The sequence below is a fragment of the Poromitra crassiceps genome (genome assembly GCF_964638095.1).
Source record: "Poromitra crassiceps genome assembly, chromosome: 1".
In the NCBI taxonomy this organism is placed as follows: Eukaryota; Metazoa; Chordata; class Actinopteri; order Beryciformes; family Melamphaidae; genus Poromitra; species Poromitra crassiceps.
The window spans coordinates 95,407,577-95,423,031 of NC_139623.1; the positions used below are offsets into that span (position 1 = coordinate 95,407,577).

Consider the following 15,455-nt stretch of genomic DNA (forward strand, 5'->3'; position numbering starts at 1 on the left):
TGTATTTATACTGTACACTGTTGTACACTGTACAGTATATATGCACTAGAGGTCTGCATCACCTACTACCTGTCTAAGGTATGTTCATGTGTATATATACTGTACACTGTTGTACACTGTACAGTATATATGCACTAGAGGTCTGCATCACCTACTACCTGTCTAAGGTATGTTAATGTGTATATATACTGTACACTGTTGTACACTGTACAGTATATATGCACTAGAGGTCTGCATCACCTACTACCTGTCTAAGGTATGTTCATGTGTATATATACTGTTGTACACTGTACAGTATATATGCACTAGAGGTCTGCATCACCTACTACCTGTCTAAGGTATGTTAATGTATATATACTGTATACTGTACACTGTACAGTATATATGCACTAGAGGTCTGCATCACCTACTACCTGTCTAAGTTATGTTCATGTGTATATATACTGTACACTGTTGTACACTGTACAGTATATATGCACTAGAGGTCTGCATCACCTACTACCTGTCTAAGGTATGTTAATGTGTATATACTGTATACTGTACACTGTTGTACACTGTACAGTATATATGCACTAGAGCAGTGGTTCCCAACCTTTTCCAACTCAGGGCCCACTTTTATGTCTCAAAAATGTTCGCGGCCCACCTCCGACCCCATAAATACAAAGGCCATATAATGCGTTCTCAGAGCACTTTTTTATTGAAAATTGAACATAAAGGACTGAACTGAATACAGGAGAAACATGTTGGAAGCTCCACAGTCACTAACACAGCACCTGTAACATGTTGCAACACCTTCAGTATTACAGTTTTCAAGGAGCTGTCCACACACACACACACACACATACACACACACACGCACACACACACACACACACACACACACACACAGACACACACACACACACACACACACACACACACACACACACACACACACACACACACACACACACACACACACACACACACACACACCAATCATTCAAGGAGCTGTCCATCAGCACCACACAGATGTCAGAAATGACAAGCAAGGGGCTCTCTGTAACAGGCTAATTAACAAATGATTAATACATAACGGTATCCTTCAACAATGGAAAAATGCATTCTCATAACAATTTGACATCCAATATCAGATCCAAACAAAATCCAAATATCAGAAGAAAGCCCATTAAATCGATAGGGTTACAAATAAACACAAACCCAATATAAAGATGATGTAAAGATGAAACTTCAATTCAAGCAAAAGCAATAACATCAAAGAAACAAAAATCATACTTTTTCAAGTATGATTTTTCAAAATCTTTCAAAAAAAATTGATTTTTTTTTTTTTTTTTTTTTTCTTCAAAAATCATACTTTTTTGGAAATGATTTGGCGGCCCACTTGCAATACCTTCGCGGCCCACCAGGGGGCCGCGGCCCACAGGTTGGGAATCACTGCACTAGAGGTCTGCATCACCTACTACCTGTCTAAGTTATGTTCATGTGTATATATACTGTACACTGTTGTACACTGTACAGTATATATAGAGGTCTGCATCACCTACTACCTGTCTAAGGTATGTTAATGTGTATATATACTGTACACTGTTGTACACTGTACAGTATATATGCACTAGAGGTCTGCATCACCTACTACCTGTCTAAGGTATGTTAATGTGTATATATACTGTACACTGTTGTACACTGTACAGTATATATGCACTAGAGGTCTGCATCACCTACTACCTGTCTAAGGTATGTTCATGTGTATATATACTGTACACTGTTGTACACTGTACAGTATATATGCACTAGAGGTCTGCATCACCTACTACCTGTCTAAGTTATGTTCATGTGTATATATACTGTACACTGTTGTACACTGTACAGTATATATGCACTAGAGGTCTGCATCACCTACTACCTGTCTAAGGTATGTTAATGTGTATATATACTGTACACTGTTGTACACTGTACAGTAGGGGTGTCACAATATATCGTCCCACGAAATTCCGCGATAGTAAAACGTCACGATATGTATCGTTGAGATGAAATCTCATATCGCATTTTTTTTTTTTTTTTCAAAAATAGACAAAGAAACGTCTTTGTTTGTTGAAGTTCAATGTGTGGAAAGTAGTTCAGTTGAACAAGTCTCTGAAGAGACACATGAGAAGTTATACAGGAGAGAAACCATTCAATTGAGTTTCTGGCAAAACTGTTTACTTGACAGGAAAAACTGAAGATGCATAAAAAATAGACTAAGAAAAGTCTTGTTGTTTGAGTTTGAAGAAAAACTGAAGATGCATAATGAGAATTTATACTGCTGAGAAACCTTTTAGTTCAAAGTAAATCTAAGTGACGGTGTAACTCATTCTATTTCAAGATAAGCCTTATCTCCAATCTCATGTTTTTTCTAGTTGTTATTGTAATAACAATTTCCCACAACAGCATGTTTTGTATTTGTGCATTTCAAATAAAATACTACTTTTCCAGTCATATATTGTCATTATTCAAGTTTAAAAAAATATTGTTAAAATCGTATCGTATCGTTATCGTGAACCCAGTATCGTGATACGTATCGTATCGTGAACTGAGTGTATCGTGACACCCCTACTGTACAGTATATATGCACTAGAGGTCTGCATCACCTACTACCTGTCTAAGGTATGTTCATGTGCATATATACTGTACACTGTTGTACACTGTACAGTATATATGCACTAGAGGTACTATCTCCCTTGTATTCACTGTCCTCCCTGGCCAGGCATTCCGGGTGCTCAGGGAGCATGGAATGGCTTGTGAGGTGATGAGCCGTGGTCGCAGGCTGCTGCAGGAGCTCCATGAGGCCCAGCTGCAGTTCAGCAGACCTGCCAACGAGGCTGAGGGGGTAAAGACCAGGAAACAGTCCATCATTTACCCTTATTCTAAATATAATCACATACCTTAAAAGAAAGACAGTACTATATATTATGCTTATATTGCTATTAAATGTACACCAATTGAAGAGCACTGTGTTCAACAGCAGTTCAAATGTGTGCACGTGCGTGTGTGTGTGTGTGTGTGTGTGTGTGTGTGTGTGTGCGTGCGTGTGTGTGTGTGTGTGTGTGTGTGTGTGTGTGTGTGTGTGTGTGGGTGCGTGCGTGCGTGCGTGGGTGTGTGTGCATGTGCGCGCGCGCGCGTGTCTAGTCTAAGAAAGTAGCCCCTGCTGCAGGAGAGGGTGAGATGAAGCTAAGTCTTCAGCTGAGGGCGCTGCAGAACAAAAGAGGAATCATAATTGACACCACCAACAAAGGTCTCTCACACACACACACACACACACACACACACACACACACACACACACACACACACACATACGTGCACGCATACGTAGTTAGTTAGTTAGTTAGTTAGTATTTATTTGACAAAATTTAAAACATACATGAATAGCTGATCACCATATCAGTCTCCATATCGGATTCAAAAATTGTCGAGGATTCACACACAAGAAAGCCCGGGGGCTTATTTCCATTGTGGTCCTCAATCACAAATAAGTAAGGCAATTAGAACAACCAGTGATGCAACAGAAAATTTAGTGTATTGAAATGATTTGCGTTCAGATGAGTGTGAGGGGGCCTTTTTATTTACAGAGCCTTGGCTCTCGGTCTGGGCAGTCCTGCCCTCTGCAGGCCACTTACGACCAGCCTATGGACATTACCAAGGCTTCCAAATATGAAAACAAGCAATTTACAATTATACCCAAGCTGTATAATGGCATCCTTGAGCAGTTGGTATTTCAAAATCTTGGTGATAAAAGCTACTTCCAGACTGGAATCAAAAGCACACCCCACTTCCAAAATGGTGCCCCCCCCCCCCCCCCCCCCCTCCACACACACACACACACACACACACACAGAGGTAGAGTAGAATACAAACTTCAAGGCATGCTTTTATTTTGAAAACTCCAAACAACCAAATTATGTTTAGCATAAATGCATATAGCTGTTATTACATTTTTGCTCAAGTGTCAAAGGTGTATTTATATAATTTATAAATGATATATAAAATTATATATAACATTTTACAGTAAGAATGAATACTTGCTTACTAAAGTGAAAAACATGCTACAACATCAAAGCCCTTGCCAACGCGCCGAGGGCTACACCGCGGCTGGCGAGCCTGCCGGCACAGCCAGCGTGTGTAGTTCCTCAAAAATGGGACTCGACGGAGCTGGCGTGAACAGCGCAAGTATAATGTTGATTGGTAGATAACAGGAGAGAGTGAAAGCTATCACCCAGCATATACATTACATTCCCTCTTTGGGCTAACTTCTAGTCATTGAATTCCTAGTGCAATCACACAATTTAGTCATTTTGCCAGGGACTCCCCTGCCACCCCGTCGTCAAGCTGATGTTCGAGTACATGTATATACATGTAGGTCTAGCTGCCGTTGCCAACGCTCCAAGGCGAAGCTGATGTTGTAGCAGGTTTCCAGCTTTAGGCCTCGCCACAACAACTGGTGCATACATCTCTCCATATAAATCAATGATATTCCAATACATTGTTGATTGAGTCTCTTAGTTGGCTGACTTTCTCTGAACACTAATTAGAATGCTGAGAACCCAATAAGAGATGATATTGCAGTTACACATTTGTCTTTTTCCCTATACGGAATGAAACTGAATAGAAATCTGATTAAGCACCACATTGCATGCAACCCTCTTTCTTTCTATAGAAACATCTCAACCACACGAGCTGACTGGCCATGAGGATCCTATCATACTCTACAGTGTCATCAGCACAAACACGTTAAAGTGTGCCTATCGAGATGGTAAGTGGTACACACACTGGCTCATTTCCACCACATTTTACTGCCCTGCACAGCTCGTCACCACTCGGCTCTAATCGTTTCGGCTCGATGGACGTTTTGCTTCCACCGCGGATCATCTGCCCCCACCCACCCCCGCCCCCGCATATCTGTCCTTCGCTTATAGCCGAAGTAGGCTATACGTTACAATTAAATCCATCCACAGAACTTTTAAACTGTTTATGAAATACTGGTGCCTCTAAATGACCTACAGTGTACATGGGCGAATGTTACAATCGGCCAGGAGAATGGATATCACTTTGTAGTTAGTCAAACTCAGGCATGCGCTGCGCTGCGCGCGGACGGAAGAGGCGCAACAGAGTGAAGCCTGCCCTGTACCCCGCGGCCTCTCACCAGGCAAGACCGCGGCTTCACCAAACACCCGCTGCGGCCTAGCGGAGCGCTGCAGCTCAACTAACTACAGGAGCTTGCTGAGCAGTGGACTTTTTTCACTCTGAAAACAATTGAAACCACCGCCACGACTTTATTTCACCAGAGGCGAAGGCAGCAACACAAAATACTGATGGAAATAACATAACAGACGATAAGGTAAGCCCACTAAACTGGTATGCAGTGCATTGACAGTCAGTAGATAGAGTAAACACGATTCTGCCTGGCCAATCAGTCGTCTGCAATGTTTTCACGTCACTGTATGAACCCGGGTTCACAGAATAGAACCTCGACGAAGCAGGTACGAAAAGTAGCACGACTCGACCCCAATACAACCCGGGCTGGGACAGTTTAAACCGGTGGGATGAGACAATTTATTGAGTCGAGCGGAGCGGGATCGCGCTACTACCTGCGGTGGAAATGAGCCAATACACACAGTGTTCACTTCCAGCTCCTTTCTATCTCACACTGTGCCTAGCTGGCACACAGACTGAAACACACAGGAATGTTTAGAGGCTTGCTCATTTACAGGTGTGTGTGTGTCTTCATGTGTGTTACAGTGATGAAGTTCAGGCATCAGGCATGTTTCATAGAGTTTGCTGCGCTGCTGCTCCAGAGAACTATGGAAGAAAACCAAGCAGACCTTGTCATACAGTGGGGAGAAAACCTATTTGAAATTCTTTCCAGGTATGCTTTTACTACACAATACCATATTTGAAAGGGTTTCAACCAAAGTCAGATAACATTCTGGTGAAATGACAAGAAATGGTCAAAAAGAAATTATTCAAACTTCAAGATGACTAAAGGTTTTGCTGCTTCTAATTTTCCAGTTCATAAAGTGACAACCTAAAATGATAACCAGCACTATATAAAATAAATACTGTCTAGTAACATTTTTCTTTATTTTCACAATCACAGTGTCTCTGCAGTTTGTGATTGACTTTGTTTTAACTAGTCTAATATGGATGAATGGCTTGTGTATTTGTCAGGCGTGATCGACAGTCTATAAAATATTTGGATGGAAAGGCCCAGAGGAAGGGGAGAAGAAATCAAAAAGGAAGTGACACAACCAAGGTGAAAACTTAAACGTGCACACAAACACCAACACACACATATGCACATCATACACAAGCACATAGAGGTAAATGTGAGACCTTAATTCTGTCATGCAATATCTGCACTATACTTGACATACTGTAGGTTCCCAAGGAAATTTTCACCAAACCAGACTCTCTCCAGACTTTGACTGTGCGTTGACCATGAATACCATTGACAGGAAAGGGGACAAGAAGGCATATATTCATGGACAGGAGATCAAGGCACAGCCCAGACCTGGGGACTGGCTGGTTTGGTGACTTTAGGGTGGCATGTCTGCTGTTTGGTCTGTTTAGGCTGAGACAGCATGCTATGGAGAAGCTGCTTTATATTGTTATTTTACAACAAACTTGCATAGTGTTCTCGTTGTACTTTTGTCTTGTATCAGAACAAGAAAACATTCTCTGCTAAAGATACAAGAAAGACACCACAGCAGAAAAAGCAACACAGTATGCTTCTGGGAGAGAAACCTGACAGGTAGGTGTGTGTGTGTGTGTGTGTGTGTGTGTGTGTGTGTGTGTGTGTGTGTGTGTGTGTGTGTGTGTGTGTGTGTGTGTGTGTGTGTGTGTGTGTGTGTGTGTGTCTCTGTATCTGTGTTTGCGTGGGCATGCGTGTGTGTGTGTGTGTTTGCCTGTCAGTGAAGGAAAATTACGCTTTGTTACTGTTTTGTTTGTGGACATAAACACTTGCACTGGATCTGCCTGTGTGTGTGCGTGTGTGTGTGTGTGTGTGTGTGTGTGTGTGTGTGTGTGTGTGTGTGTGTGTGTCTAGGGAGATGCAGGCTGTGGAGAAGCTGCTGGCACTGAGGTCATCTGTGATGCGTTGCCGGCAGCAGCAGCTCGAGCTGAGACAGCTGTGCTGTGAAGAGAGAGTGTGGAGGTCACAGCTCAACCACAGCATGGCTCAGGCACATACAGCACTGCTGCACAAGGGCCTGGACCAACTGCATGGAGCAACACAGCACAGGTACACACATACACACACACATGCACGCGCACACACACATGCACGCGCACACACACACACACATGCACGCGCACACACACACACACACACACACACACACACACACACACACACATACATAAACATACATGCACACATGCACACACACACAAGCACGCATACATACACACACACACACACACACGCGCACACACACACACACACACACACACACACACACACACACACACACACACACACACACACACACACACACACACCTGTCAGTTTGATGTAACTCTTTCTTATACTCTAAGACAGCAGTTCTCAAACTTTTTCATGTCAAGGACCCCGAAACTGACACAAATTTGACCCCCATTTGATAAGATTGTGTCCCAGGATCCCCCATCTGATAAGGTTTTTACTTTTAGGTGTTTTATTACAGAAAGTGTATGAACCCATGACCAGCCATATATAGACGGTTTTAACTTGACAACAAAAACATTCTAAATTGAACCCCCGCTCACTTCCTGTTGCAGTGTTTGCTATGGACATAAAAGCAAAAAAAAACATTCAAGTGCAGGACTGACCATTCTATGCAAACCGTCTATACAGCTGAGCGGCGAAAACAAAAGTAACGATGTCGAGTGAATATTTCTGCAGTTTGCCGAATGCTGAGAAAAAGGAAGTGCTGTGGGGTTGCACTCTGGTGAAAACCGTCTATAGCCATACATTCTGCCATTATTCACATTTTTACTGGGGACCCCTGGAACCCTCTCGAGGACCCCACTTTGAGAACCACTGCTCTAACTGTAATCCCTACCCCACACATTATTCACCACACTGGTAAAAAAAAAAAAAAAAAAAAATAATTTGTTCACATTATATTTTACTTTTTACTTTTTTCTTATTTTCTTTATCCTGTATTTGTATTGAATACATAAATTAGCATAAATAAATCAGCCCATCCTCATATAGCCAGTGTATATGCATCTATAGCCTATGTCTTTTTTGTCTCAGCTACAGCCAGTTCAACCCCTTGTCTTTCTCCCTGGCCTATTCTGGGGTCCTGGTGCGATGGAAGAACTCTTCATCTCCTGAACACGAGGTCGCCTCTCGGTCACAGAGAAACTCCCCTCTGTGTGGTCTAAGGATAGACAAGGAGAAAGAGGAGGGTGAGGGAAATATACACACATGACAAAATAAAATAAAAACTTGCAAAATAGTTGAATGTAACCCTCTCTACTGGTCTCTCACCTTTCCCCCAAAAGTCAGTGGTGAGGACTCTGTAGCAGTGGAGAGTTGTGAGGAGAAGGAAGACTTGTCTCAAACCGCGGCTACCAACATGCCCCGCATGTCTTCTCCTAGCAGACCCACCACCGCCATGCTGCTCCACTCACTCAACAAAGCTGCTTTACATTTTCGCAGGGCCATGGTACTGCGCACACACACACACACACACACACACACACACATGCGCACACGCACACATGCACACATGCACGCATGCATGCACACACACACACACACACACACACACACACACACACACACACACACACACATGCGCACACGCACACATGCACGCATGCATGCACACACACACACACACACACAGACACACACACACACACACACACACACACACACACACACACACACACACACACACATACTGACACACACACCTCACAGGAGAACATACCGGGTGAAAAATCCATATTTGTTTCAAGAATGAATAGTTTAAAGTTATAATCCCGAAGATTTCAGTTTTCTTGTCCCTGACAACACCTATGGCCATGAGCAGTAATTGCAGGTGAGATCCAAACAGTGTCACATATGTGACGTGAAGTTTTTTTTCTCTCTCCTTAATGCATTCAAGTTGGCCAGTGGGGGCGGTAATGCAACACTTGGATGCCAACCGCCACACAACTCAAAAGAAGAAGAAGTTGGTCAGCGGTGCGTTATTATGGATCCCACTGGAGATCGCTATGACACGTGGGCGGCTGGGCGCAGAGTGTGTGTGTGGGAGATTTGAGCTGTCAAAATGGTACAAAAGGCTTCCTCCTGGCCAATCCCGGTGCTTGATTGCTGCATATTTGGGCACAGGGTGTGTTCTGCCCAAATCTCCAGTGGGATCATAATAACGCGGAAACAACAGCAACTTGTTCCTACTCCGCCTACCCTCTCTGGTGGGTGCTGGGTGATGGGAAACATGTCAAGAACTGCGCACCGCTTGTGATATCTTTTTGGGGGGTTTTTTGTTCGGGGGCAGGGAAAGTGTCCCTAGAGACACAAGTTCATAAATGTTGCAATACGGAGAGATGCAAGGGCTTTCATCATTGGGCCATATAGACTCAAGCACCATTGTGTTAACTCAGTTGGCGATATATAGTGACTTTACAGACATTTATTTACATGAAAATCTTCCAGATTATCACTTTAAAACAAAGTAATGTATTGATCTCTAATATGTTTTAAAGCTCTGAATGCCAGGATCAAAAATCTGTCCTCTTGGTGCCTGTTCTGTGTATTTGATTTTGTGAATCTGTCTATCCTATATTGTGTTTCTCTCTCTCTCTCTCTCTCTCTCTCTCTCTCTCTTTCTCTCTCTCTCTCTCTCTCTTTATCTGAACCCAGGTGTTGGCCCACCGCGGCGGCCACTGGACCACTCTGCAGTGTGTGTGTCAGACTGTGTGGGACCAAAGCATCAGACTGCAGACAGCTCCCTCCCCGCTCACCCTGGACCAGCTGCACACCTGCCTCACTCCACTGCTGCTGCTGGCTACTGACCTGCTGATGGACATGCTGAACAGACTGGGGGTGTGTGACCACTGCTCATTTTCAGCACTCAAATACTGTACAGTGTACAGCATCACACCTTTAAAAAAAAACACTAAAGCCCCCCTCAGTTTTTCTACCTGTTTAACAGTTGATGTTCTTTTTCAAACGTTCTCAACGTCAACCCCGGCTTGTCAACCCTGGCTCGTCCTCCTCAGTCAGAATCTAATTGTCATACATATGACTATAGTGTTCCATTGAGTCGTACGTGACGTCATCCTTCCATTTTAGCAACTAATTTTACTTTTAGAACTTTAGCACAAAATTAAGTTAATTGTCAAAAAATATTTGGTGAACAGTGTGGCTAATCAACACTGTCAGGACATGACTCAGAAACATGTGGAATATCTTCAACATGACAAAATACACTGGAGGGGGGCTTTAAGGACAGAATCAGCTTGCCAGCGCTTTGGAGCAGACCTGGGCAAAAGGCGGCCCGCGGGCCACATGCGGCCCGCGAGCGCCCCCTGTGCGGCCCGCGCTGGAATTGCAAATTTTTTTTTTTTTTTTTTTTTTTACAGTGCACCTGAATGCAACATGCAAGGTACCCGCTGAATAAGTGTCCAAATGTTCATGTCATTCTGGCCAATACTCCACTTCTAACATTTCAGTCTGGTATGGAATATCTTTCAATAATCTTTATGACTAAAAGGCTAAAAGTAATCTCATGTGTAAGAAATGACTGTTCTACTTTGAAGTAAAAATGGAAATAATTAACTTGTTGGTTTTGGATTTATTTAGCTTCAAGAGTGCATTTTTGTTTGTGTGACCCTCAACACAGGCTTTGAGAATCCCGGGCCACTTACTGATACTTATGCTTAAATTAACACACTCATATTCTGGTTTATTTAAAGAAAAACATTTTGGCTAGTGGAAATTCTAATTGGCTGGTAACTATAAAATATAGCAGCCATATTGGCAGGTGGTCAAAAAAGTTAATGACATAGGAGTGAGTGAGAAAAGGATCAAATATTGGTGTTTAAGACTGAATAATGACATCACAACTGTTAATTTAAAATGAGGTATTCCTCTAAACCTGACTTCAAATGCCCCCAAAAAATTTGCGCCGGCGCCGTTCGGCCCCCAACGCTCAGCAAAATCTGGCGCTCTGGTAGCGAGAACATTTTTTTGTGGTACTCTCTATCATCAAAGTTCCTGGGTTACGGCATGACAATATTTGTTCGGCCCCCAGCAACAATCTGGGTTTCTCATGTGGCCCCCCATGAAAAATAATTGCCCACCCCTGCTTTGGAGGCATCTTATCACTCATTTGAACAAATACAAATCTACACCCAAACAGTGAAGTTGAGGTACAGTGCTGTTTGTGACATTCATTCATCCGCCTACTGTTGGTCCCTTCCAGCTGTGGAGTTTGTATGACAGTGATGTGAGCAATGAGGAGCTGGAGGCGAGCCACCACTTCTCTGCCCCGCTGGACGACAGCAGCCAGGTGGACCTGCGCTGGGTCCGGACTCTGGTGTTATACACTCTAGAGTTGCTCCATGACAGAGCCAAATGGGAAACCCTGGCCCACTTTGCCTTACTTTTCAACTCATACACACGGTGAATACAGGCACTTTAACACTATTCACTTCTGCAAATAACATAGATATTATATACAATATCAAAAAGACACAGTTGCATACAGATGAGAGAGAAAGATGAGTGGACAAGGATGAGTGGGCAGGTTCTGATCTCTCTAGGGGAAGTTGAGTGGGGGTGTTCAAGTTCAATACTTTATTACTCCCAAATAGGAAGCACAGGTTTAGTAATGCATGAAAACACAATACCTACTCACAATAGTAGAATATACAGAAATTATACATCCAGTGATCAATGTAAAGTGTAGAAAATGACCAATAAGTAAAGGGATGGGGTGGAGAGTCTACCTTTTACAGTGTGCATGTATATGGCATGTTGAATAAATGAGAATTTAAGTCTATGAAGCACAATGAAGAATATCAAATCCAAATCATGGTTTTAAAAAGTTTAAAAAGTGTTTCTTAGTAGCGTCCATTTTTGTTTTTCACAGTCAAGTTTCCAAACCAGGTGAGGCCACTATAGAGAAGATGAGGATTCATTGGATAAAATAATACAGAATTTGTCTTTTTTTTTTCTAATTTGGAAATCCGGATCTCAGAATGACCTACAGCACTATCCCGGAGGCAATTGACCATAGTTGTGTGTGTGTGTGTGTGTGTGTGTGTGTGTGTGTGTGTGTGTGTGTGTGTGTGTGTGTGTGTGTGTGTGTGTGTGTGTGTGTGTGTGTGTGTGTGTGTGTGTGTGTGTGTCTCTGTCTGTCTGTCTGTCTCAGGGAATGCTACACCTTGATAGTAACTCCTCTACTAGTCCATGCTCAGAGGAAGCTCCTTGACAGGATTAGCTCTCTTGGAGGTCCTCCAGTCCCACAACCACATCATGTCAAGACCCAGAAAGCCACTGGCAAGGAGGTAGCACACACACACACACACACACACACACACACACACACACACACACACACACACACACACACACACACACACACACAATCACATTCTGGGGCTGCTGGTTTATGTAGAGCCACTTTGACCTTTCATGAAAAAAATCGCACCCAGGTTTTGAAGTAAGCGGTGCTGGTTCGTCAGGTCGGACATGTGCGTGCGTCCGTGCACGCATGCGTGTGGGGGCGCGTGCATGTGTGTGCGTGTGTGCATGTTTCACCGGCTTGGAGCCGCAGCACCTTCTGTCTCCACTCTCACTTGTACAGCAGGGGGGGAGGAGCCTAGCCACACACATGTAAGTGAACACATCTCATGCTCAAACACACAATGTCACTTATAGTGCACTGCCTAAAATTTTATGATAAACAAAACAACATACTCTAGTGAAAAAGTGTAACGGGGAAAATCAAAGAATTCATCAAATTTATAGAAACATTGTGGGACATTTAATCGCTTTAGAAAAATAAAAACAAAATCATCCTTTGACTTTTTCCTGATCTTTAGACACAACTGCAGTGTGCTTCTTGGTGTATTGGCCCTTGCCCTTTGTTAAAGGAGCCCAGTCTGATAATGTAGGCTACTGAGGTGCTTAGACCGCGGATGACCTGGCTGACGCGCTCGCTACAGCTGATGTAATATATACGATAACATTGCACTGAGTGCTGCATAAGAACAACGAAGAAGGCTTGTCCTTGATGTTCGGAACCCATCCATTTATTCCATTATCACCGATGTGAATACAGCAAAGTTATTCTCCACAGAAAGCAAAGGCAACAGCGCACCAAACAAATGTTCCCGCTGCTGGCAGCGACACGGTCAAAAACCATTTGCCCTTCCGGGTCAAAACACCTAGTGAGCAGAGGTGAAGGCATAGCTATGGGTGAAGGCAGCACCTATGTAGACTACCTGAGCCCAGGTAACATGGCACAGCGACACCCTATGGACATATAAAACATTACACATGATGATCACAGGAAATAATAGCAGACCAAATGGCTCCTACACCCTTTATCTGTGCATTGCGTGTGTGTGTGTGTGTGTGTGTGTGTGTGTGTGTGTGTGTGTGTGTGTGTGTGTGTGTGTGTGTGTGTGTGTGTGTGTGTGGCCACCATTTTGGAAGTGGGGTGTGCTTTTGATTCCAGTCTGGAAGAAGCTTTTATCACCAAGATTTTGAAATACCAACTGCTCAAGGATGCCATTATACAGCTTGGGTATAATTGTAAATTGCTTGTTTTCATATTTGGAAGCCTTGGTAATGTCCATAGGCTGGTCGTAAGTGGCCTGCAGAGGGCAGGACTGCCCAGACCGAGAGCCAAGGCTCTGGCCAAATTCTGCTCTATTTCTGCAATAAGTGGCAGTCGCCACATTTGGAGGAGGCACTGTTTCCTTTATCCATAGATTCAGATTAGATACATCTGTCACTATGAGATTTCCCATTGTTTGTGCATCTATTATTGTTTGTGTTCAAGGATTTTTTGTCTAAATGTGAACACAAATAAAGATATTAAAATGTGTGTGTGTGTGTGTGTGTGTGTGTGTGTGTGTGTGTGTGTGTGTGTGTGTGTGTGTGTGTGTGTGTGTGTGTGTGTGTGTGTGTGTGTGTGTGTGTGTGTGTGTGTGTGTGTGTGTGTGTGTGCGTGTGCGTGTGCGTGTGCGTGCGTGTGTGTATGCGCGCTCATGGTCTCTTGTATGTGTCTGTCAGGTAACATGCAGGAGCTACGCTAGCTGTCAGCTGCTCAGTGGGTGGACCCGTCCCCCTAAAGCTTCCTCTGAACTGAATGACTCACCTGTACAGCAAGCACCCACCTGCAACAACCCACCACTGATGAACCCCACCGACCCAGACACAGTGGAGCTCCAAGGTTCCAACAGACAGTCAATAACCTGTCAATCACCATCATACAGTAACAGAACAGACAGTCAATCACCATCATACAGTAACAGAACAGACAGTCAATAACCTGTCAATCACCATCATACAGTAACAGAACAGACAGTCAATAACCTGTCAATCACCATCATACAGTAACAGAACAGACAGTCAATAACCTGTAGGACCAGTAGGATACAGCAACCCCATCACTTCCACCAGTAGGATACAGTAACCCCATCACACTTCCACCAGTAGGATACAGTAACCCCATCACACTTCCACCAGTAGGATACAGTAACCCCATCACACTTCCACCAGTAGGATACAGTAACCCCATCACACTTCCACCAGTAGGATACAGTAACCCCATCACACTTCCACCAGTAGGATACAGTAACCCCATCACTCAATTAGATGATTATAGCTGCTCATTTAAGGAAAATAACAAAATGTATACTGGTACCGTAATCAAAGTTTATTGTACCACCATTTCTATTTTTCATTCAAATATAGTAAGGGTTGTGCTACCTTATCGAAAAATGCTACCGCACTGGGGCCGCACTGAGTGAGGACAGCGGCCCTGTTCTAGATAGTAGCACGAAGAAATTAATTTATCAAAATATTAATACATTTTATAAGAATGGTGGGAGGATGATGCGCCACAATTTTCCAACTATCCCATTTGATATTCAATATAGATGCAAAATACATCAAAGTAAGCATATGTGTGGGCTGTGTGGGCACTAGCATAATGTTTGCGTGTGTATGTGTACTTGTGTGTCTACGGTGCAGAAATGCAGCAGTCAATGTGTCTGGTGTGTGTTCCTCTGGATGTGGAAGACACACTGCGCCTTTACCGCCAAGCTCTCCAGAGAAGAGCAAAATGTCTGCAAACCTTTCAGCATAGCCGCTCACTGCTGATGCTGCTCCTGGCACACACACAGCCCTGTGAGTTCAGCACTGACACACACACACACACACACACACACACACACACTGTGAG

General features: G+C 43.5%; 1 protein-coding gene across 1 annotated transcript in view; it reads left to right on the plus strand.

The window, feature by feature from the left end:
* LOC310770771 (cilia- and flagella-associated protein 54-like) overlaps positions 1–15,455 on the plus strand; it is a gene marked incomplete at its 5' end in the record, with an annotated part of 57,047 nt that overhangs the window by 24,977 nt on the left and 16,615 nt on the right. Inside the window, 14 exons of the mRNA XM_083631849.1 lie at positions 2,744–2,866; positions 3,166–3,271; positions 4,694–4,789; positions 5,776–5,902; positions 6,205–6,289; positions 6,699–6,787; positions 7,082–7,276; positions 8,276–8,430; positions 8,527–8,690; positions 9,896–10,078; positions 11,460–11,659; positions 12,411–12,546; positions 14,282–14,441; positions 15,245–15,400. Of these exons, the coding sequence (XP_083487975.1) occupies positions 2,744–2,866; positions 3,166–3,271; positions 4,694–4,789; positions 5,776–5,902; positions 6,205–6,289; positions 6,699–6,787; positions 7,082–7,276; positions 8,276–8,430; positions 8,527–8,690; positions 9,896–10,078; positions 11,460–11,659; positions 12,411–12,546; positions 14,282–14,441; positions 15,245–15,400 (1,975 nt within the window). The remainder of the gene's footprint in view (positions 1–2,743; positions 2,867–3,165; positions 3,272–4,693; positions 4,790–5,775; positions 5,903–6,204; positions 6,290–6,698; positions 6,788–7,081; positions 7,277–8,275; positions 8,431–8,526; positions 8,691–9,895; positions 10,079–11,459; positions 11,660–12,410; positions 12,547–14,281; positions 14,442–15,244; positions 15,401–15,455) is intronic.